This window comes from Corythoichthys intestinalis, chromosome 16, assembly GCF_030265065.1.
Source record: "Corythoichthys intestinalis isolate RoL2023-P3 chromosome 16, ASM3026506v1, whole genome shotgun sequence".
NCBI classification, from domain to species: domain Eukaryota; kingdom Metazoa; phylum Chordata; class Actinopteri; order Syngnathiformes; family Syngnathidae; genus Corythoichthys; species Corythoichthys intestinalis.
In genome coordinates this window covers 30,241,966-30,266,098 of record NC_080410.1, presented here as the reverse complement: position 1 = coordinate 30,266,098, position 24,133 = coordinate 30,241,966, and the positions used below count along the sequence as shown (strand labels likewise).

The window sequence follows — 24,133 nt, the reverse complement described above, 5'->3', positions numbered from 1 at the left end:
AGAATATATATATGACAGTAAAAGAAAAAGAATAGGGTCTACTTGCCAAGTCCAGCTCCTCAGCAATTTCACACAGTTTTAAAGCATTTCCCCCCTTCATATGTTTCAAAGAAGAAAAATAGTGACATCATTCTTTGTGAAAAATATTAAAAGCAGGAATAGATTTGAAATATTTATTCTTCTGTATGAAAAATTTCCCAAGAATTATACTTATATTGATAACCAGGTCGTGTGATGACTCTGACACAGAGATACTATATAAAATATTTTCTTTTGTGAAACTAGACAAATTTGCCAATTTAGGAAATAACCAGTCATACAAATCTTCCCAGGAGTGAACTTCCTTTGCCTTTGGTAAAACTGGAAATTTAAAGAATTTGGATCTCAAAATTTCAACATCTTTCTTAGAAAAAAATGCAAAATTGAAGTTCTGTTCGATGAAAATGGGTACATTTCATTCACAAAAATTTTCCGAATTTTGACATTGGGTAATTTTGAATCATTGATATTGAATCAATTTTTTTTAAAATAACAAACAACAACAAACATTACGACATAAAATGGCATGGTACAATGTTAAACAACGTTAAAAGTAACAGACAAGCCTAGAGCATAATCATGAACACAATATCAAAAATTACAATCACATATAATTGCAAAATTTAAAAAAAAAAAAAAGAGAGAGAGAGAGAGAAATGGAGGAAAGAAAGGAAAAGAAAGATATACAAAATAAATAATAGTAAAAGAAAAATTCTAGGGTCTACTAGCCAAGTCAAGTTCCTCAACAATTTCACACAGCTTTAAAGCATTTTTCCCATTCATAAATTTCAAAGAAGAAAAATAGTGACATAATTCTTTGTGAAAAATATTAAAAGTAGGAATAGATTTGAAATATTTATTCTTATGCATGAAAAATTTACGAAGGATTATAATTATATTGATAACCAGGTCGTGCGATTACTAACACGGAGATACCATATAAAACATTTTCTCTTGTGAAACTAGACAATTTTGCCTATTTAGGGGGAAAAAAATGTTTTTTAAAAGACCAATGTGAATATCTTATCTAATGTTAGATTGTTGCTTTATTCGTGTTTCATTCAGGACGAGAGAATTGGAATGATTATTGATGCGCAATTTCAAACAAGGTTTCGCGACAATTGCCACAGTTAATATGGCGGACGCGCTGACGTATTGACGTCTGCTCAATGTGCGGTTTGTATTTTCTGTCTACGTTCGCTGGCCGTGCCCCTGACGTCAAACGTCAGTGACGTTGGGGCCGCAACGTGACGTGACGTTCTTTCCGGAGCGCGCGACTGCAGCAGGCTGCGGGGGCGGGGCTTGTGTCGCGCGAACGTGCACTTGTCATCGAGCGGAGGTACTCGAAGGGGGGGGCGGCTTTGGGGCGGGGGCGGAGGCTGCGGCATCCGACGGACATCAAGCGTCGACGGAGACGCTCGCTTGTGATGTAGACGCGCAATTTTCCCCCCGTCCCGTCCCGTCCTGTCCCGTCCCATCCTGTCCTTCTTACCCCCCACCCCCGCGGCGCCCCACCATGCCGGCGGGGATGAAGCCGCTCGAGAAGTTCCTCAAGAAGCAGACGAGCGCGCTCGGCCGTGCCGGAGGAGGACCAGGAGGAGCGGGAGGACCAGGCGCTGGAGGCGGAGGAGGAGCGGACAAGGCCGGCGGAGGGAACGCCGCGTCCCGGCGGAGGGCCAGCCTGTCCCGCGTCGTCCCCTTCTTCAGGGAGCCCTCTCCGGAGGGGGGGCAGGCCCGCGAGGTCTTCAGGTACGGAGCGGAGGGGTGCTGCGGGGGCCGCCGTCGTTACGCAACGCGCGGAACAGGGTGACGTCACGAGCATCCTTTTGCTGCCTCGGTCGGGTTAAAAAAAAGCTACACTGTCCACAAATTGAGTGGAGATTCATTAACGTCTGCTGCACTATATAAGATTCAATTACATGTGAATATGAAATCGACTGTCAGGATATTCACAAGATGATAATTGTGTTGCAATATGAATGTGGGGTGTGCATTATTTTGCATTTCATGATACTGCTGCAGTGTATTTGCTGTTTTAAGCTGACTTTCCACCGTTGCCCCCCCCCCCAGCCCCGACAGTGAGGAAGCACCCCCCTGGCCGCCGGCGGCCACGTCGCTCAACGGCTCTGCTTGCGGCGACGTGCGCAGCCCGTCCTTGTCCAGCGATGAGCAGAGTTCTGAAGCCAGCCTGGCGGCAGAGAGCGTGGGTGGCAGTTGCGGGGGTACAGGGGCTTCCGGGGGGGCCGCCATTCACGCCGACACACCGGAAAACATCATGCTCGCCGTGCTGGACAGTGTTGCGGGGAAACGCTACATCAACTGCACAGGTGACAAACCATTGATTGCAACGCCAGCTAATGAGTTCACTAGTACTGCAACGATTAATAGATTAACTCGAGTATTCGATTAGAAAAAAAGATTCGAATTAAATTTTGCTGCTTCGAGTATTTGTTTAATTAAAGTGGCGTTGTAATGGTAAATTTTGAAAGTGTTTGTATTTAGTTTTATTGATATGGGTTGATACACTGCCCACTAGTTTGCCTCATTTCACATGGCTGAATCCAGCTGCTCCATGTGAAGACCAACATAAGCCAAGTTTTTGTTTGAGCTTTTTTGCTTTTTTAATGCATTCGTTATTTAGTGTATAGGTATATTTTACCTTTTTTATAGGAATGTGTGTCTGAACCATTTGTTTAGAGCATTGTAAAAAAAACGTTAACGTTTTATAGCATTTAAGCTAGCGGACTTTTGCTATGTAAGTTAGCCAATTGTTCTTTTATTGTATATATATCCTTATTTATTTTTTTATACCGTTTGAGTCCCAGATCAAGTATTTTAATTTTTCATGTTCCTCATCCGATTACTTGATTATTCGAACTAACTAGTTCATCGATTAATCAACTACTAAAATAATCGATAGCTGCAGCCCTAGATTTCACTCATAATGAGTCACTTAACCCTATACTGATTTTGGTAACCCTGACCGATACCGTCACGGTACTGACACCACACAATTTGAAAAAAACCATAAATGGCTGTTGGAAACAAAAGTTCTCGGAAAGTACACATGACGTTGGCGACAACGTTGACTGCAATATAGTGTTGTTGTCAATTTAGCATTGTAAGGACACGTCTAATACTTATATCGGTTCAACACTGCTAATTCATGAGTTTCAAGTGAATTATTGAGTCAACTAATGCAGTAATTCATTCATTGCAAGTCCCACCAGTCAAATGGATTGGACATCTATCACTGTAAAAGGCAGTCTATGACTTCACTCAATATGAGTAAATGAATGAGTTAACTCATAAGGAAGCAAATGACCTAATTCATGAGTTAACTCATTATGAGTGAAGACATTAGTGAATGCATCAAGTAAAATATAATAATTGAATGAATGTGTTAACTCATGATTTAACTCACACACTGCCAACCCTTCCAGTTCAAAAGGATTTGACGTCTATCGCCTTGAGTGGCAACAGATGAGTTAACTCATTCAATGCCAGGCCCCCCATTTTAAAGAAAGACTTGGTAATTTTTTAGTTTCTGTCGATTTTAGCGAAGCTGGTGGACAAAAGCGGTAGTGTTTTGCCTTAAGAAAGACTGGGTTTCCCATGAAGACCAGCGCTACATTTCCCATTCAACTAGTTGTCAGTCAACATATTATCACAAATGTTATGAAAATATTTTTATATAGGTTGAAAAGCTACTTAGTGTTGCTTTAAATGATTGAATGTCTGTCATTATCAATGACAGCAAACAAGTTAACTCATGAGTTAATTCATTATGAGTGAATAATTTAGTTAACGCATGAGCTAACTCATAATGAGTGAGTGAATGGCTTAACTTGTGAATTAACTCATTCCCTGTCAGTCCTCCCATTTTAAAAAGATTGGACATCTATCGCTGTCAGTAGCAGCAGATGAGTTAACTCATTCATGAGCTAACTCAAGAGTTAACCCATTCACTTCCAACGCTCTTTTGCCCGTCAATGGAAGTGAATGAATTAAATATGGATCCAAATTCCACTGCAATCAGAATGACAGTAATCCTAATAGAAGACGCGACGTTGGTGTGCAAAAACGAGTCGAGACGCGTGTGTTTGTGCAAATGTGTGCGCGCGCTTACATAACCACTGCTGTGATTATTATAGCCAACGGTGTGTTCATGCGTGTTTGTGCAGGAATGTTGAACACACATACACAGTGCAAGATGGCGTGTTGTTGTTTTTCAACATACCTTCACAACTTCCTGCCGACACCTGATTGGACTGCGCGAGGGCGTCAAGATTGACGAGTTTTCAAACGTTAAGTTTTTACGCGGCCGTGCGTGTCGCTTCTGCTGCGTCGCCGTGGCAACCGTCTGCAAGGAGGCCGGGTCCTGGAAGGACACGCCTACTGCAGCATATTAGCCCCACCACACGTGCACACATGCACTTATTATAATGCACTCATTCCCTACCATTGACACGGATAGACATCAAATCTATTTGAAATGGGATGGCAGGCATCGAATGATTGTATTTCAGTGCCATAGATGACGCCAGCTGTCCAATTCCTTTGGACTAGGAGGGCTGGTAGCCTATGATGAACCGAGTTGGACTTATGCTTATCTTATTCCAAATTTGAAAACTAATGATTGGACCAAAAACAGATGAAGGATTTTTGGCATCAGCTGTATTTGTTCTGAACATGTATTTCTTGCAAATCTGCTGATTTTCTTTGTGCTTGCAGAGACGTTGCTGGATGACTTCATGTTGACTCATCCCATCTTCCTGACGGCAGACACCTTCCAGCAAGTTCTACTACAGCAGTATCCTTCACCATCCACTGCCAAACGCGACACGTGTCGACGCACGAGGACGAAAATGTGCCAAAACACACCAACTTGCAAATTTGTTGGTTTGAGTGTTGGAGGTGATAAAGCTACAGTGTGGTCAATGAGAAAACAGTTAACTGTTGGGGATGCTTTGCAAAACAAACTTGTTATTCGACAAAAAAAAGATTTGTTCATCTCCAATCGCAAAATATTTACAATTATAATCTTCCTAAAGTTTTTATCCAATTTACATAAATTACACATTAAAAGAATTCAGGAAATCAAGGCGCACAAAAGCTGTATAGTTTTTGACAAAAACATACGGGTGCACCAATATTTGACAAAAACATCCCTGTTCATTTCCAGTTCTAAAAGTGACCCAGTACTACCTTCAAATCAACAGATTATTATCCAAACCACCATCAACAGAAATTGAACTGTAAGTACTCTAAAATTAACAAGGATGTGACCCCAAATCAGTGTTGTCACAGATTACTTGAAAAAGTAATTTAATTACTGATTACACCTCAAAAAAGTAATCTAGTTACTTTACTGATTCATTTATTATCAAAGTAACTAGGTTACTTTAAAAGTAATTTATCTGTTATTGTTCACCAATTTTTCTCCCTTTGCTGCCTCAACATAAGATTGACAAAAGAAAAATGTCATCGCATGTAACTGACTTTCCGATAATTGAATTTAAAGGGGAATATCAGAATTTTTCCCATAAGGCTTAATCTTCCAGTTGGCGGGGGTTTGATTAGTCGATGGAGTTGATTTCAAACACTCTTGACTCGTGCTAGCTCAGCCACGCCGAAACCCCTGAAACTAACAAATAACTGTAAAACTGCGTGGACTTTTTTTTAAATCAACTCCACCGACTAATTAAACCCTGCTAACTCGAAGATTAAGCCTAATGTCCAAAATTCTGAATTTCGGGTTTGGGTTAACAGCATATCAGTGCCAATATAAAACAATGCAAATTGACTGCATAATAATCAACAACACGCAAATGAATTGCACAGTTCAATTAACACAAAGTTAGGGGCGGGCACAGATGCTCGCGCACAACCCGGAAGTATAGCGTACACAGACGCAGTCAATTTGGCCATAAAACGTGGCGGTAACTAAGCACTTAACACTCAATCGGACTTACAATCCATCCAAAGATGCGAAACGAACACGTCACCTCTTAACATAAATGTGTAACACGAATATAATGTAAAAAATGGTCGCTACTTCGCGAGAACGAACAGGAGTGACGACTACCCTCCGTTGCAACAGCAAAGCTACGAAACTGCCCCGCACGTACTGTCTCCAATATATCGCTGGAACCCTCCAGAATGAAGGGAAAATACGTTCATTCATGGACGCACACAATTCAAAATTCCCTTCACACATCGCAACAGGTGGCTGCACTCGGCTCGAATATGCACCCACGCAGGCACACGTCAGTCCCAAAACACGAACACGTAGCGGAAACCTTTCTAGCATTTTCTATTCAAAATGCTCTTTGTACATGACTACAATATTCTTCATTCTACATACATTATGAGGCAATAACAATAGTAACGCACAGACACTAAGGAGACTAACTTTAAAAATGAACGCGTTAGATTACTCGTTACTGAAAGAAAGTAATCAGATTACAGAACGCATTACGTAGTAACAGTGACGACGCTGCCCAAAATGAACTCTTCGCCTGCCATTGTCAAGATATCCAATGTGAGGACTGCCTGTGAATGCACATCAGTGGCATTCATAGCTCTATTCGCTCCTCCTGGTCAACAGGGGTTGGACATCTTGTGCTGTCAATAGCAGCTAATGATTTAATAAGGAAGTGAGCAGAAAATGACCCAAAATTAACAGGAAGTCAATCAGGAATGCCCCAAAATGTACAAGTGACCTTAAATCAACAGTAAGTGACCCCAAAATGCCCCAAAATTAATAGCAAGTCACTGAAAATCTCCAGGCGATGACCCATGGCAGAGCAAAGCATTCCCACACAATTTTAGGAGGAGCAGTGTGGTTTTCGTCCCAGGTGTGGAACCGTAGACCAGCTCCACACCCTCGGAAGGGTCCTCAAGGGTGCAAGGGAGTTCGCCCAATCAGTCTACATGTGTTTTGTAGATTTTGAGAAGGCGTTTGACCGTTTGCCTTGGAGAGTCCTGTGGGGGGTGCTCCGGGAGTACGGGGTACCGAGCCCCTTGGTAAGGGCTGTTCGGTCCCTGTACAACAGGTGTTAGAGTTTGGTCCGCATTGCCGGCAGTAAGTCGAATTCATTCCCAGTCAGTGTTGGACTCCGCCAAGGCTGCCTGATTCTGTTCATAATTTCTATGGACAGAATTTCTAGGCGCAGCCCAAGCGTTGAAGGGGTCCGGTTTGGTGGCCTCAGTATTGCGTCTCTGCTTTTTGCAGATGATGTGGTGATGTTGGCTTCATCAAGCCGTGACCTCCAACTCTCACTGGAGCGGTTCGCAGCTGAGTGTGGGATGTGTTGGGATGAAGATCAGCACCTCCAAGTCTGAGACAATGGTCCTCATTTGGAAAAGGGTAGCGTGCCCTCTCTGGGTCGGGGATGAGATACTGCCCCAAGTAGAGAAGTTCAAGTATCTTTGGGTCTTGTTAACGAGTGTGGGTAGGAGGGAGTGGGAGATCGATGCCGGGTCTGCAGTGATGCGGACTCTGTACCGGTCCGTAGTGGTGAAGGAGGAGCTGAGTTGAAAAGCAAAGCTCTCGATCTACCAGTCGATCTACGTTCCTACCCTCACCTATGGTCACAAGCTGTGGGTCGTGACTGAAAGAACAAGATCCCGGATACAAGCAGCCAAAATGAGTTTCCTTCGCAGGGTGTCCGGGCTCTCCCTTAGAGATTGGGTGAGAAGCTCGATCATCCGGGAGGTACTCGGTGTCGAGCCGCTACTCTTCCGCGTTGATGGGACCCAGTTGAGGTGGCTCGGGCATCTGGTTCGGATGCAACCTGGTCCCCTCGCTGGAGAGGTGTTCCGGGGGGCCACGGGGACGACCCAGGACATGCTGGAGAGACTATGTCTCTCACCTGGCCCTGGTAACGTCTTGGGATCCCAACGGAGGGGCTGGTTGAAGTGGCTGGGGAGAGGGAAGTCTGGGCTTCCCTGCTAAAGCTGCTGCCTCTGCGACCTGACCTCGGACTAAGGGGTGGATGATGGATGGATGGATGGATGGATGGATGGATGGATGGATGGATGGATGGATGTTGTTTGTCTAGGAGTTGAAGATAACGTTGATCAATCCATTTTCAATTCGATCATGCTTGTGTTCTGGCACATATTGTCCCTCAAAAAATGTGCATTTGTCTTTTTGCATCCTTGACATCACGCTCAGGTTCTGTCTGCCTTACGGGGAAGTAGGCGATGGGGAGGAGCCAGGAGAAGGAGGGCGGGGCCAGCCGGACGGGGAGGCCGAGTCAGACGACACCCACCGGAAGCGCGCCGTGCTCAGCGTGGCCTTTCGCTACCTGGAAATGTACCGAGAGCTCCTGCAAGAGGAGGGGGACAAGTTCCCCAAGGTGCTGACAGAAACAACAACACAACAGGACAAACGCAACAACCGTGCGCTTGTGTGTTAGCAGGAGTTGTACGCATGCGCGCTGCGGGAGTTGAGTCGACATCCCGATTTGGTGGACGACGTGGTTAAATTGGAACGCTGGACGCAAATCTTACGCTGCCCGTACGTGCACCTACACGCACACATGCATGTTGGCGCACCACGATGTCTGACACTTGAGTGTCTGTGTTTTAGTTGCAACGAGGAGAAGGAAAGCCGCCGGAAGCAGGTGCGACCGCTCTTTCGACATTTCCGAAGAATCGACGCCTGCCTGCAGCCCAGGGAAGCCTTCAGGGGCTCTGACGAAAGTATGATGTGCTCAGACACCCAGTCAGTGGTGGGCAGAGCCTTCATCTTCATCTTCCGCTTAACTCGGAGATGCTCTAAAAACTAGAGGAATTTGCTCTGCTAACGATCACTTCCTGTAGATTTTCGGTCACTTCCCATTCATTATGCGGCGATTTTGGGTCACTCCTTGTTAACTCATTGGCTGCAGCTAGATTGGAAATTAGTGGGAGCATTATAGCCCTTCCCAGTCTAAATAGATTGGACTTCTCTGGCCGTAAGATTATCATTTAATGCCAGCAATCCTATTTCAAATGGATTTGACGTCTATCAATGATAAGTCAATCAGCTAAAGTGCAAGAGTGTAAAACTTTGCTTAAGCTAGCAACACAAATTGTAGCTAAGCAGAGAATGCAATTTTACTTTTTTTAAACACTAATTTCGTTCACTTGTCTAGTCTTCTTCTAATCTTATATTGAGATTAGCAAAAACAACTTGGACGTGCTATTTGATCAAGCGCTCGGATGTATGTAGTCTGAATAGTGGCTCATATCACGCTAGCTACTGACATATTCAGCTCCTCCAAATTAGCCAGGACAAAATTTGCTCTGACGGTCCAATCAGAGGCTAGGAAAAGGCTGCTCTCATTTTGAAACAGGCACAATTCAAGTTAATCTACTTTGCATCTCGAACGCTCACCACTGACGCTAAGCACTAGGCTAACACGACTATAACGGCAACGGTGCGTGTAGTTTTCTGCAGGGTGTACACGCCAGACCACTCGTATGTGACCATCCGCAGCCGGCTGTCGTGCCGCGTGGGCGACATCTTAGCGCTGGTGCGAGAAAAGCTCCAGTACAGCGACGAGCAGCCGATGCTTCCCGCCAAACTCGTCCTGGTCGCCGTCACATCGGCTGGAGGTGAGCCCGCCGTCATCGACGTCACTGTCGCCATGACTCCCGCTTGTGCTTTTGTGCTCGCAGAGAAAGCGGTGTTCCGGCCCAGCGACGAGGCCGTTTTCACCACGCTAGGGGTCAACACGCACCTCTTCACCTGCCAACCCTCCGAACTTGACTCCCTGGTCAGTGACCGGACACATGTTCTTTCATTTCAATAAGATACAGTCATGCTTAATATTACAAATTTAAATATAATAATGATTCATGTATTTTGTTGGTGGGGGGGTAATCTACTGAGACAGAGTATGTGTATGGTAGTTAGCAGGGGTGAAAGTGGTTAGAATATCTTGCTGGAACTTCTTGATATGAAGGTAAAATAGACGTAAAACCTCCTAAAACCACTGAAATACAGAAAAACTGCTTTTGACACAGTTATACCTATAACACATACACACAAAAAACTGGTTAAAGACATGCATTAGCCTACTGCATTACACATACTGTCACAAGGCATACATGAGAAACTGATTTTCATTCAAAATTGTATTTTTTGCAATGGTTTGCAAAATAAAATTAGAAAAAAACAGCAGTAACCCCAACCTCAATCTCCTAATTTTATTTTCCCTCATTTCCTCACATTTAAATGCAAAACCTCAATTTTAACTACAGGTAGTCCCTGGTTAACGAACGAGTTCAGTTCCTGCGGAATTAACCCTTTAAATACCTCAAAACACTCTCTAAATTAAAAAAATATATATCCAAAAACATGTATTATACATCACTGTACTGTCCTCGCTAAGACGTTGGAGCCAAGTCCTAGCTAGACAGTGAGCTAAGCTCCGAAATGACGATGTCAGACGTCCATGTGGTTTGCTGACTTTTTTCAGCTGCTCATGACATCAACACTGACAGAATAAAACTAAAATAAAATGAAATTAAATCAGTGTCATCTTTAATAACAGCAATTAAAATTTGCGTTTATAAGTAGCTGCTGATACAGCAACAACAGTCATTGAGAGTAGGAGAGGCAAACCCAAGATGTCAGGTTGCAACAGCAGAAGTGAAGCAACGTACAAAGAAGAGAGGTTGGAGGGAGAAAGCATCAGTAGTGTGGAAGGCAATCTTTGACGATGTATCACCACAACCATTCCCAAGCTCAACCCCTCCATGGATGGAGACTGGAGAAAACCCAAGTTTGAACTCGAAGGGGTCAAGACGAGCACGTCAGAAGTAGACTGTAAAGCAGCAATATCTAAATTATCAAGAAACTGGACAGAGTACGACATCACAATTTACACAGACGGATCCACGTCGAATTCGAATGAAAACGGGGGAGCCAGTATCATATTTACGGAAGGTCCACCAGAGAACCCGGTTGTCAAAAGGGAGGAGAGTATCCCGGCTGGCAAATGGTGTTCTTCATATCAAGCAGAGCTGAAAGCAAAAGCGTATGCAATACGAGAAGTAGCGAAAGAAACCATACTCCAGAATGTGAGGATAGTGTCTGATAGCAAAGCGGTGCTGACACGCATCCAGAATCTGAACACGACCATGATGTTGACAAGTAACGAAGAACTAGAGATACTCGAGAGCTTGAGAGATTGTAGACAGAAGGGATGCCAAGTGATGCTCACCTGGTGTCAAAGCCACTGCGATATCAAGGGGAACAAACTAGCAGATGAGAAGGCAAAGGAAGGTACCACAAAAGACCAGAGCCATGTTAGTATCCTGTACGAGACAGAAAAGTCGGCAATCCGAAGATACACAAGGAGAGATTATGTCAAGAAACCTCAACTCAAAGAAATCTACGGTGAGAGGGGCGAGCTTCTAAACAGAAAGGACGAGAAGACCCTTAGTAGGCAAGATCAGGTGACTCTAAGCCGCTTGAGGAGTGGTCATTATCCTGATCTCCGGTACTGACAGCATAGGATCGGCAGCGGCAATTCAATCATCTGCCGTGAGTGTGGGATGGGGGATGAAACCGCTGTGCACGTGATTACTGATTGTCCAGCTATCGGCCCGTCGACACAAGGCCTCCTGGTCAACCCTGAACGTATGGCCAGAGACCCCAAAGCAGTACTCCAGGTGTGGCATAAGTGGAAAGCCAAAGTGCTAGCTGAACAGGGGACAGACCAGCATTAGGAGGGGAAGCCGGAAAAAGTTGTCATCCAGCATTGCTCAACAACAACAACAGCAACAACAAATGATTAGCATGTATCAGTTAGTATCCGCACATCATCAAAACAATCAAATAAACTCGCACCAAGTATTCGACCACAATTGAAAACGCACAATAAACAGTACAAAAGAGGTTATATACAGCCATCGCCTCTGGATGCTTCACAAGCAACAAATGTGCGCGCAGGCTGTCACCTCTGCCACTCGGCTGCTCTGTGTGTGCGACTGTGTGTGTTCTGTACATGCGTTCGCTTCCTGTTCTACGCTTTCTGCGCCAAAATATAAGCATCCATCACTAAATTAAAATCAACATTTAAAAAAAAAAAACATAAGAAGCAGCCGTCGTAAGGTCGAAATCGCGTAAGTTGGGTTCATCGTAACCCGGGGACTACCTGTATTTAAGAACCTACGATGTGCATTAAAATTGAAGAAATGTAAACATTTACTTATTCTTTTATTAATAAAGATATAAGTAACATACATTCACAAAAATAAGTACAAATGACTTAAAATATGCACAGTGAAATGGAATATATTTTGAAGATCAAGCAAACATTGACCTTTTTAAATTATAAGGAAATAAATAAGTAGCCTTACATAAATGAACAAAAATAAGTCCAAAGTGCACATTGACATGGAAAATGTTCTGAACATCAGACCAAATAAAATAAATACAGTAAGCAAATTCAACTCTTTCCTTTCTCTTAAAGAGCTGATCAATTTTCCATTGTATTGCACTTTTTAATTGCATTATTTCAACAAGCTTGTTCTTTTTTTCTTTTTTGTTATCCCAGAAACTTGTGAATTTGAACCAATCAGAGCTAACTATCCATGCTGACCACATGTCAGTGTCATCTAATTGAACGGACAACTGTAGTCCAGGCAGGGTGGTTTGGCGCATTCACACATGTACGCGAGTCAACTGTCTCGTCGGATACAGTTACACACGTTGGGAGAAGTCTGTGTAATAAATAAATAATAAATGTCGGTGGAAACAGATGACGCTACACAAGCACTTTATTAGGCTTGTTGTTAACACTTGTGTATGTAAATCTGACGTTAGTAGATTGTTTTCTTCTTGGAGATGCGTGTGTGGGAGCCTGGGCCCCGAATTTTATACCGGAACGGCGTTCCAACCCACTTTCACTCCTGCATACAGCAGAGTCGCACCTTCGTCTCATTGTTGTCTCATCAGACGAAAACTCGCATTCGTCTTGTTATGTTTTGTTCTCCTAAGTCGCACATATTCAGGTCGTCATCATCACGAAAAAAATCTTCGTCTACGACATATTTTCGTTATCTTCATCATTGACGAAAACAACAATGGTTCTGGGTTGGGTTTGGGTTTAAAAAAAAAAAATAGGTAAAAGCTATTTATATCACTTTCACATTTTTATTACTTTCACATTTGCGCAGCTGTCCGTTATTTATTTTATCGACAACTCCACTAATGCGCGTTTCTGGCATCGCCCTCTGGTGGCCAGCAGGGCTAGTGACACGTTTGGTTCACTCTTTTCCTGCCCTTCCAGCTGCCCCTTCCTGAAGAAATCCACTGGACGCCGGGAGATAGCAAACTTCACGACATGTCAGCGGAGGAGGTGGCCAATCAGCTGGTGGCCTTCGACTGGGAGCTCTTCAGCTGCGTGCACGAGGTAGCTACCCGGCTGGGTCGTCGCGTGTTTGCCGGCCGCGCTTTCAACTCCGCTTACGCGCCCCCCTGCAGGTGGAGTTTGTTTGTTACGTGTTCCATGGTGAGCGGTCGCGCTGGCGCCCTCTAAACCTGGAGCTGGTACTGCAGCGCTGCAGCGAGGTTCAGCATTGGGTCGCCACGGAGACGCTACAGTGCCAATCGCTGCCCAAACGCGTTCAGCTGCTGCGAAAGTTCATCAAGATTGCAGCGCTGTGAGGACAAATGAACTCTCTGTCTGTCTGTTCGGACTGCTATTTAATATTTTTGCAGTCATAATTGTTCACATTAAAAAAACATATTGTTTACTGTTATAGAACTCTTGTTTTAACACTTAACTCTTCATTGGGCATTCATTAGCTGCCATTGACGGCACCAAACGTCCCATCCATTTAGACTGTGAAAATTGAAAAAAAAGGTCTTAATGAAACCTTTTTTCCAAATTTGTAAAAAAGAAAAAAATAATAATATGTGTAATAAGTGCTCTAATATCTATAACCCTTGCTAAATCCTTTTTTTTTCCTCATGGAACCTGCAGATGCATGAGTTGACTTGCATCCATTATTTATTTTTTTCAGGAAAGATATTTCAAAATTCTGAATTAGTCTCAAAATCATGAAATTCTAAGTGTATCAAATGTGATACATTTGGCAAGAAGGGGTTAAATACTGTGGAAAAAAAATGTTTAAATCCAGATTTTCCTTTGATTAATGTTGTTTTTATTGGTATTTTATCAATTTACTTACTTATTATTAATTATACCTTAAAAAAAATTAGAATAATAAAATAATATTAATAATTACAATTTAGACCTGGTGTCCACAGATATTAAAAAGAATTACGATTATGAAAAATAATATATATTTATAAAAAATAATATAACTATTTTGTAAAACGAAAAATATATATAGAATAAGCGAATATTTCCATTTTTATGTTAACAGAAATAATACATAGATAAATGAAAAAAATTAAGTCTGCATTTACTTTCTTGTGTTTTCTTAATTTAAAAAATGAATGATAAAAATCAATACAAATGAAAACAAAATGTTGACTGCTAAGAGCCTCAAAAATAATATTTTGACAATTGAAAGGGTCAACAATATCTTGAAACAATTGCAGGACTATCAAAATTAATATGATCATCAATTAAATGACTCCATTCATCATGGCAGCCCTATAGTCCAGACCAGTGTTTCTTAACCTTGCTAAAGGTACCGAACCCTACAAGTTTCACATGTGGATTCAATGAACCCTTCGGAATTAGATAATAAAGCAATTTTTTTCAAATTCAAAACTGACATATCTAACCTAGCAAGCTAATAATTTTGCAAATTTTGACAGCATGTTTATAAGCAGGTGAAAATTTGAGACCACACCGCCCATTGGTCTGTTGTATTCCCTCATACCAAGTGCGAGTCAACCTTCCACTGAGCAAACCAGTTCCTCCTTCCATCAGACCAACGACTAGCAGTTAAAAGAAATTGATTGAGCCTGTAAATTGGGAGCAAACCAGTCCAAAATCTGGTCTAAATATCCACGCTGTACGTAAATATCGCTGTACGTAAATATCTTACGCTGATTAAATCAGCGTACGATATTTACGATATTTACGTAATATAATATAATAATTTACGAAAATAGGGCTCTGCGTTACCTTACCTTTGCCGAACGGTTCAATCAAACCCAAGTTAAGAACCACTGGTCTAGACATTCTGTCTGTCTGTCCATTAGTCTGTCAATCCATTTGTTCACCTTTTTCCAATTATCTGTTTCTTTAGCACTTGGCTACTCATGGCTGGCTATGCAATATTTGTACTGTATACACGTCTGCCTGCGTGTGTTTCAGTTGTAAACAACAACAGGACCTCCTGTCGTTTTTGGCCGTGCTCCTCGGTTTGGACAACCCTGCACTCAGCCGACTCAGACTGACCTGGGAGGTAACACATGAAACCATATAGGACAAAAGCTTCTAGCTGTCCTACATCATATATTTAAGAATTATCAGTTGATTACAGTGCATTTTAATAATGCATTGCGCTTGATTGTGTTTTTGGTCGCAGGGCCTTCCCGGAAAGTTCCGGAAACAGTTTCAACAGTTTGAAAACATTACGGTGAGTTTTTATTTTTTTATCTTCTTGTTTTTCTACACCAGCCTGATTTTTTAATCTTTTGCCATTTTGCCCACACCAGGATCCTTCCAGAAACCACAAGTCATACCGTGACCTGATCAGCGCTCTGACGCCGCCACTCATCCCCTTCACACCTCTCCTGCTCAAAGGCATGCATTACCCGACGCAGTGACGCACGCCCGTAAAGCCACCCTAATGATGTGATGTTTTTCCCTTTGTAGATTTGACTTTTCTTCACGAGAGTTGTAAAACTTTTCACGGTCAACTCGTCAACTTCGAAAAGATGGTAAGAAAACGCTTTTTGCAGACATTAAAGCTATTATTGTAGGGAAGCTTGCAAAGGATATACTGTATACAGTGGTACCTCGACATACGATCGCTTCGACACACGATCTTTTCGACATCCGACGTAAATTTTGACCCGCCATTTTTTTCCACATCTGACGAAATGCTCGAAATACTACGATTTATGACAGCGTCGCGATTTCATTGTTTTCCCGCAAGACGCACACACGGCGGATTTTCTTGTGAGAGAAATCAACATGGGTTCCAAGAATGTTAAAGCAGGTGGTGGAAAAAAAGAAAAAACGTGAGGCTTACCAATGGAAAAATATGAGCGTGGGGTGCGCGTCCATTAACTGCTTGACAATACTCCTCCAACCTCTGTTTGCCAGTCTTTGTAAGTAAAAGTGACAACCATCGCCAAAGAGATCGCCAGCTCCGTCAGGGTTTTAATCATTTATTTCAGAACTTGAGAAAAAAAACACACCAACAGCCCGCAACAATAGGACGTTAAAAGTGAAAGGAATAGCTCAACTGCACTGCCTCACTCTGCCGTCAGCCCCGCGGTGCGTTCAGGTACACCACACAAAATACGACTGCCGCACTACAACCCGATTTGTTACATTATTATAGGTATTATTATTATTTGGTATTATTTATTTTGGTGTAGGTTTTCTGGCTGTGGAACGAATTAATGGAATTATAATGTATTCTAATGGGAAAATCCTGCTCGACATACGACCATTTCGACTTACAAATAAGGTCCTGGAACGATTTAACTTCATATGTAGAGGTACCACTGTATATATAAATAATTAGATATGAATTGGGAGGTTGCTTTGTTGTATATTCCCCTTTGGCTAAAAAAGTACCGATCTACCTTTTGACAAAAATATTCATATACAAAAATGACCTGACACACAAAGAAAGTGACCTGCAAAAGCCCCAAACTCTACAGGGAGTGACAAAAGAGCAGGAAATGACCAGTAAAAAAATACATTAAAAATCTCAAATAGTCAAGGGGAAAAAAAACTAGAAGGCAAAAAAACTGAAAACAGCTAAAAAAAAAAATGGCAAAAAAAAAAAACAGAAAAATGGCAGGCTGCAAAAAGAATGAAAGCCAACTGCGACATTTCAATCGCAATTTTGCCCAGAAGACCGCGCTGCTGCCTCCACAATCGGGGATTTTCTATGCTAATTTTTGGAGTTTCAAATTAATTTTCTGCTCTAAATGGAGGTCCACAGAGATCAAACCAAGAACCTAAGAACACTCCCGGAAATATAAGGTACACCTGTGTAAAATTTCATCAAACTCCGTCCAGCCGTTTCAGTGTCCATACGGAACAAACATGCACACACACAGACACAGTCCCATTTCTGTATAAATATGGCGGAAGACACTCAGGTGACTTGAAGTTCCGCTCTGAGACCCCCAATTTGGCCAACTTTCAAAAATGTCCGATATGCATGTGTTTACATAATTGCTTAAGATCTCAATTTTCTGGGGGAAGAAAATTTTGAACGGGAGGGCATTTAAAAAAAAAAAAAAATGTAAACAGCAATACCCTATCTGGAGGTGAGAGCACGCGAGAGCAGAATTACAGACGCCATGACTTTAATGAGATATTATCTCGTTCTTACCTTGTTTCATTCCAAAAACCCCATGTAGTATGTATCACTGAGTGTCAAGACTCAGTTGTGAATGCCCACAGCTGGATTTTTTGGGGATTTTATGGGTGAAACATGGCAGTATAACAAGGGTCGCGATGCAGAAATCGCAGACATCAAGGAGTGGTCGAGGTTTCTTTTTAATATATTTACCCTTTTAAAAGTTTTTTTTTTCCAATTTTTCTTTGTTTGGATCGATTTTTTATCATCTAACATATCGGAGAAAATGCGACAGTAACCAAAAAAATACAATTAAGCGATAGTTAAGACGTAGATATCTATGAGTTTTTTACAGACGCCATTTTTTTCATTGTGACATAATTTGTTTAAAAGTTTATAATATGCAAGTGAATAATTTATTTAAGTCGTTTTTTTTGTTTTTGTTTTTTTTTTTTTACGAAATGAGACATCAATTAATGATTCTAAACTAAAAACGACAGACATTTTGAATAATAAATATAATTAATTAATTAATTTTATGGCTGGGTTGGAATAAAAGCGGTTGCGCGATGTCTGTAAACGGGGGTTTTCAGGGTAAAACAGACCAATTAAAAATAGTTCGGCAGCTTAATGCGCCATGAATCTGCTACGGCAGCATATAGACATATTGTTCTATCAAACACAACAGTTGTTTTGGCTTAAGATACAGCAGTTTCTTTTAAAGAGGAGTGCAAGAGCAGAAACTGCTTTTTCAGTCTTGTCTGTGATTTGAAGAGGGAAATCTCCCCGACGGTCAGGTCGCTTAACGGCCGATATTCGCGCAAATCGGACAGCCCCGATTAATCGCAACCGTCCCGATGATTGGCGACGCTCATCATTTTTTCACTTTTTGCACAGCACAAAGTGGCCGAGATGGTGCGATGCATCCGCAGATACCGCAGCGGACAACTTGGTGAGACGCATTCGCGTGTGCCGGCACGCATTTACAAGAAGCTAACGCTAACAATTGTTCCATGTGCTAGTCACGGATACGGAGACGTCGCCATCCCATTTGCAGACTAAAGCGTATGTCAGGCAGCTGCACGTCATCGACAACCAGAACCTGCTCTTTGACTTGTCCTGCAAACTGGAACCCAGAGACTCTTAGCCATCCCCTGAAAAAGGGGACGGACGCGTGGAGGACTGCCTCCTCGTACTTCACATCACGGCCACCCCAATGGTATTCTTTCTCTTTGGCTGATAGGGACTGGCTTGGCAGCCATTTTGTCTCTTTCCTGTCAGCACTCCTCCCTTCTCTTCCTTCCATTCTGTCCTTTATTCACCTTCTTTTTTCCACTTTCTTTTACTTCCTTTCATCCTTATTTTCCATTATGTCCTTTTTCTCACTTCCTTCACTTTGTTTCTTCATGTTCTTTTCCAGTATTTCTTTCCTTCACTTATGTTGTCTCACTCACTCACAAAGCGGTAGTTCAGAATTTTTAACATTAGGCTTAATCTTCGAGTTAGCGCGGGTTTAATTAGTTGGTGAAGTTGATTTCAACAAATTCCGTGCAGTTTGCAAGTTATTTGTTAGTTTTAGGGCTCCGCAGTGGCTAAGCTAGCGCGAGTCATTGGCGCCTTCCTAGCATGTCAGCAGATAAAAAACGATACAGATCTACGAACAGATCCAACATAGTCAAATCAATTCAAAAGACAGATCATTGTTCCAAAACACCCGTGCGGCCAAAACAATGTCACACCAAAATGCCATAATTCATTTCATTCTGCAGGGCTATTTTTTAGATGTGTAATACGACCACAATAGATCGGAGTGCTTTGGCCTCTCGTGCTCACGCTGCATTCAAGAAAGGTGGGAAGTCGGACATATCCCACTTGGAGGGTACCAGTTGCGCCCTTAAAGCGTTCCGAGCAAATATACAGTGATCCCTCGTTTTTTGCGGTTAATGGGGACCAGAACTCACCGCAATAAGTAGCACTTTTTTTGTGTGTGTGTGTGTTCAATGTAATTATTCAGATTTGGCATTGGAAAGAGAAACATATTAGACATGTTTCGTTCACTTTTCCTCAAAGTATAATTAAAAAAACTTTTATGCATATATAGATATATTCTAGTATTTTAATAAATGTTTTTCAAGCACTTCAAATGTAATAATTATGATAAGTTTTAAAAATGTTACTGTCCTACCGAATTATTTTTGAACAAGAAAAAATTTAGACGCCCAATCCAACTAAAAAAAAAAAAAGTTAAAAATGCTTGTCTTTATTAAATGCGTTATTGAGTGAGTCCACTCAGATCCACTCGAGCTGATCACTTACACACAATGAGTTGCCACAGCAACTGTTTACCAAGTTAAATGATGTTGACGCATCTCGGCTTACCAGCGGCTCTGGCAAGATCAAAGCTTAACTGTCTGTCAATCATCGTTAACTTTAATAAACTACTCCAGTGCCTGACCATCAAAGAGCAGGGAGAGGGAAGAAGGAAGGGAGAGTGAGATAGTGGAGGTGTTCCAATTATATTTTTCCTGATCGGAGGTTGGAAACTCTGACTGTCAAGTTCGAATACGAATCCTTAGGTAGACATTTATAATATTACCCAAAATAAGGAGAGAAGGAACTGAATTTGGTTGAAAAGCTAGCAAGGAGAAAGAGGGCACACTATCCAACTTCCGCAATCGTTCTAGCTAGCCCCTCTTCACCACGCTTTTTATTTGGGATGGCCCGAGCAACAGATGGGTGTCTTGCCTTAACAACTTAATAACTATCTCATCAAATATATTTCATGAAGCAGTAGCATTTGGTAAGTAATAAAATGCAACAATATGATTACTTAAATGTATTGAAGTTGACCTGTGGAACCTAGGCCGGTTTAAACCGGTCAGAATCATAAGGCAGTATTATCAAGAGCTAAACATGTCTATAGTTATCAATTCCAAAAATGTCTCTTACTGCAATCGAAAGCAGCAGTCTGCTGAGTTAACTGATGGCCGGCAACATGGCGAAATGTGCATTTACAGGCTGTGGAAACAGACAGAATCCACAAATTCCCTATGAAGAATGAGGAACAATATAAACTGGTTACTACGACATAAAAAATCTGCAGTGAAAATAAACAATGTGATATTACTCTGCCCTGCTCCTCTGCAGAGCTTGTGGATAACAAATGTTGCTGGTCATACTGCAATTATTGGCATGCAATGGTTTTAATAACTTTATCCTGAAAACATAGCCAACACTTTTGATTGCACGAGGCATCGATGATTAACCATGTGTGCATATGTTGTTTTTTTATTGGCATTCTAAGATGGCCCAAATGACTCACGCTAGGTTAGCCACTCCGGAGCCCTGAAACTAACAAATAACTAGCAAACTACGCGTAATTTGTTGATATCAACTCCACCAACTATTAAACCCTTGCTAACTCAAAGATTAAGCCTGATGTCAAAAATCCTGAACTTCCCCTTTAACCTCCTTTCCTCTATTGTATCTTTTTTCCTCCTCTTGCTTTTTCCACTTGCTTTCCTAAAATCGTTCCTTTCTGTCCGTTTCTTCACCTCCTTTTCTTACCTTCTTTCCTCCCTTCCACTGGGCGACGTGAGCGGAAGCCATTTTTTGCCACTTTTCCGTGCTGGAGCACTTTGACGACCCTCAGGGCTGCGAGGTTTTGTTTACTTCTTCTTTTCTCTTGTTGTGCAATGACTCGTCATTATGATTATTATTATTATTAATATTGCTCTTATTATTATGATGATTCTTATTGATGTTGTTGTCGTCGATGTTTTTTAGCTGTTGTGCTCCAGAATATTTTTGACAAAGGAAACCCATTTGATGACATCATATACAGTGGGGCAAATAAGTATTTAGTCAACCACTAATTGTGCAAGTTCTCCCACTTGAAAATATTAGAGAGGCCTGTAATTGTCAACGTGACAACCTCAATCATGAGAGACAGAATGTGGGAAAAAAAAACAGAAAATCACAATGTTTGATTTTTAAAGCATTTACTTGCAAATCATGGTGAAAAATAAGTATTTGGTCAATACCAAAAGTTCATCTCAGTACCTTGTTATGTACCCTTTGTTGGCAATAACGGAGGCCAAACGTTTTCTGTAACTCTTCACAAGCTTTTCACACACTGTTGCTGGTATTTTGGCCCATTCCTCCATGTAGATCTCCTCTAGAGCAGTGATGTTTTGGGGCTGTCGTTGGGCAACACGGACTTTCAACTCCCTCCTCACCCCGTGGCGTCAAAATGATAACAAGAACGGGGAGCAAAAATCCCAGAACCACACAGGGGGACCTAGTGAATGACCTACAGAGAGCTGGGACCACAGTAACAAAGGCTACTATCAGTAACACAATGCGCCACCAGGGACTCAAATCCTGCACTGCCAGACGTGTCCCCCTGCTGAAGAAAGTACACGTCCAGGCTCGTCTGTGGTTCGCTACAGAGCATTTGGATGATCCAGAAGAGGACTGGGAGAAAGTGTTATGGTCAGATGAAACCAAAATAGAACGTTTTGGTAGAGACACAGGTTCTCTTGTTTGGAGGAAAAAGAATAGTTAATTGCACCATACCCATTGTGAAGCATGGGGGTGGAAACATCATGCTTTGCGGCTGTTTTTCTGCAAATGGACCAGGACAACTGATCTTTGTAAAGGAAAGAATGAATGGGGCCATGTATCGAGAGATTTCGAGTGAAAATCTCCTTACATCAGCAAGGGTATTGAAGATGAGACGTGGCTGGGTCTTTCAGCATGACAATGATCCCAAACACACAGCCAGGGCAACAAAGGAGTGGCTTTTTTTAAGAAGCATTTCAAGTTCCTGGAGTGGCCTAGTCAGTCTCCAGGTCTCAACCCCATAGAAAATCTGCGGAGGGAGTTGAAAGTCCGTGTTGCCCAACGACAGCCCCAAAACATCACTGCTCTAGAGGACATCTGCATGGAAGAATTGGCCAAAATACCAGCAACAGTGTGTGAAAAGCTTGTGAAGAGTTACAGAATACGTTTGGCCTCCGTTATTGCCAACAAAGGGTAACTAACAATGTATTGAGATGAACTTTTGGTATTGACCAAATACTTATTTTCCACCATGATTTGCGAATAAATTATTTAAAAATCAAACAATGTGATTTTCTGTTTTTTTTTCAACATTCTGACGCTCATGGTTGAGGTTTAACCATGTTGACAATTACAGGCCTCGCTAATATTTTCAAGTGGGAGAACTTGCACAATTAGTGGTTGACTAAATACTTATTTGCCCCACTGTAATAGTGGCGGCAACAGCTACCGCTAACGCTAGGGCTGCCGGCGGCATTTTTCACGTTGAAAGCAAGTTGACGTAGGAACGGATGCGACGCGCGCAACACTCAGGCGTTTCGGGTGAGGAGTCGCGCTAACATCCTATCAGTATTACTGCTACACTGTAAAAAAAAAAAAAAAAAACATAACATGCTAGCTTAAGATTTTAAGTATACATAACTAGTGCTGCAACGATTAATCAATCAACTCAAGTAATTCGATTAGGAAAAAAGCTTCGAATCAAATTTTGCCACTTCGGGGATTAGTTTAATTAATGTTGTAATAGTTTGTTTTGAAAGTGTTTGCATTTGGTTTTATTGATTTGGGTGTATACACTGCCCTCTAGTAGCAACAGTGAATATGACATAACTCATCTAACATGGCTGCATCCAGCTGCTCCCTGTTGAGACCAACAAAAGGTTGTCAGGTTTTTTTGTTTGAGCCAGTATGATTGCTTATGCATTTGTAATTTAATTTAGAAGTATATTTACCAGTTTTTTTGTGGGAATATTTGTTTGAACAACTTGTTAAGAGCATTGTAAAAAAAAAAAAAAAAAAAAAAATTACTTAATATTATTATTTATTGTTTTTTAAATACTGTTTGAAGCTTAGCTCAGGTATTTTAATTTATTTTTAAATGCATTTATTGCTCATGTGAAATGAAACTGTAATTCTGCATTGTTTGAAAGAATATTTAACATTTAATGTTCGTTTGAAAGTACAATCTTGGCAAGAATTTGTTATACATCTCCTAAAATTTACTCTGCAATGCATGAAATGTTCCTAATCTGACTCGAAAACTAAAACTCGATTATTCGAAGTAGTTGATAGATTAATCGATTACTTAAATAATCGATAGCTGCAGCCCTAGTTATGACGCATTCTTTTCTTTGGCAACTTGTTATTTGGAGTATTCCTAACTCATCAAATTTTTGGGTGAGACTAATTTCTGAGTAAACTGAACTTGAAATGTTGTGTGAACTCACACTAATGCCTTGAAAAGAGTGCGCTAGCAATAACATAGTTAAATTTGCTGTTAAACTCAGCTGTTTGTGTGTTGCTTTAAAATAATCCAGGTTCCAATCCAGTTTAGATTTACTTATTTTATGAGTTATTAACCATTTCAGGTACGAATGATAATTTATTTATATTCTTAAAATGTTTTTTATGACATTCAAGTAGGACAGCGGGTCTCAAACTTGCGGCCCAGGGGCCAGTTGCGACCCTATTGTAGTTTTAGTGTTGCAATGGGCGATTTTAAAAATATGTATAAATAAATTGAAATAAAATGACTGAATGAATTGAAGGATCCTTT

At 41.5% G+C, this 24,133-nt stretch overlaps 1 protein-coding gene across 2 annotated transcripts; it reads left to right on the top strand.

Annotated features, from left to right (window-relative positions):
• Positions 1–1,361: 1,361 nt before the first annotated feature.
• On the top strand, positions 1,362–22,424 carry rapgefl1 (Rap guanine nucleotide exchange factor (GEF)-like 1). Of its 2 annotated transcripts, XM_057817785.1 has the most exons (16): positions 1,363–1,788; positions 2,110–2,366; positions 4,774–4,852; positions 8,222–8,405; positions 8,469–8,566; positions 8,639–8,751; positions 9,481–9,648; positions 9,712–9,809; positions 13,335–13,457; positions 13,529–13,707; positions 15,342–15,432; positions 15,556–15,606; positions 15,686–15,773; positions 15,846–15,910; positions 18,412–18,466; positions 18,537–22,424. In XM_057817785.1, exons 1-16 carry the CDS (start codon positions 1,556–1,558, stop codon positions 18,659–18,661), a joined length of 2,007 nt encoding a protein of 668 aa, XP_057673768.1. In that variant the 5' UTR covers positions 1,363–1,555; the 3' UTR covers positions 18,662–22,424. The 2 variants fall into 2 exon arrangements, with proteins under 2 accessions (XP_057673769.1, XP_057673768.1); XM_057817786.1 differs by lacking the exons at positions 8,222–8,405; positions 8,469–8,566; positions 8,639–8,751 and having other exon boundaries at positions 1,362–1,788; positions 4,774–4,956.
• Positions 22,425–24,133: the final 1,709 nt, after the last annotated feature.

What these genes read in the sequence shown, in the direction of transcription:
- rapgefl1 (XM_057817785.1), top strand. Translation starts at nt 1,556, where the DNA reads ATGCCGGCGGGGATGAAGCCGCTCGAGAAGTTCCTCAAGAAGCAGACG. An exon ending in CAGCAAGTTCTACTACAGCA is followed by an intron (nt 4,853 to 8,221) that starts GTATCCTTCACC and finishes CATCACGCTCAG; the next exon opens with GTTCTGTCTGCCTTACGGGG. An exon ending in TCGTCAACTTCGAAAAGATG is followed by an intron (nt 15,911 to 18,411) that starts GTAAGAAAACGC and finishes CTTTTTGCACAG; the next exon opens with CACAAAGTGGCCGAGATGGT.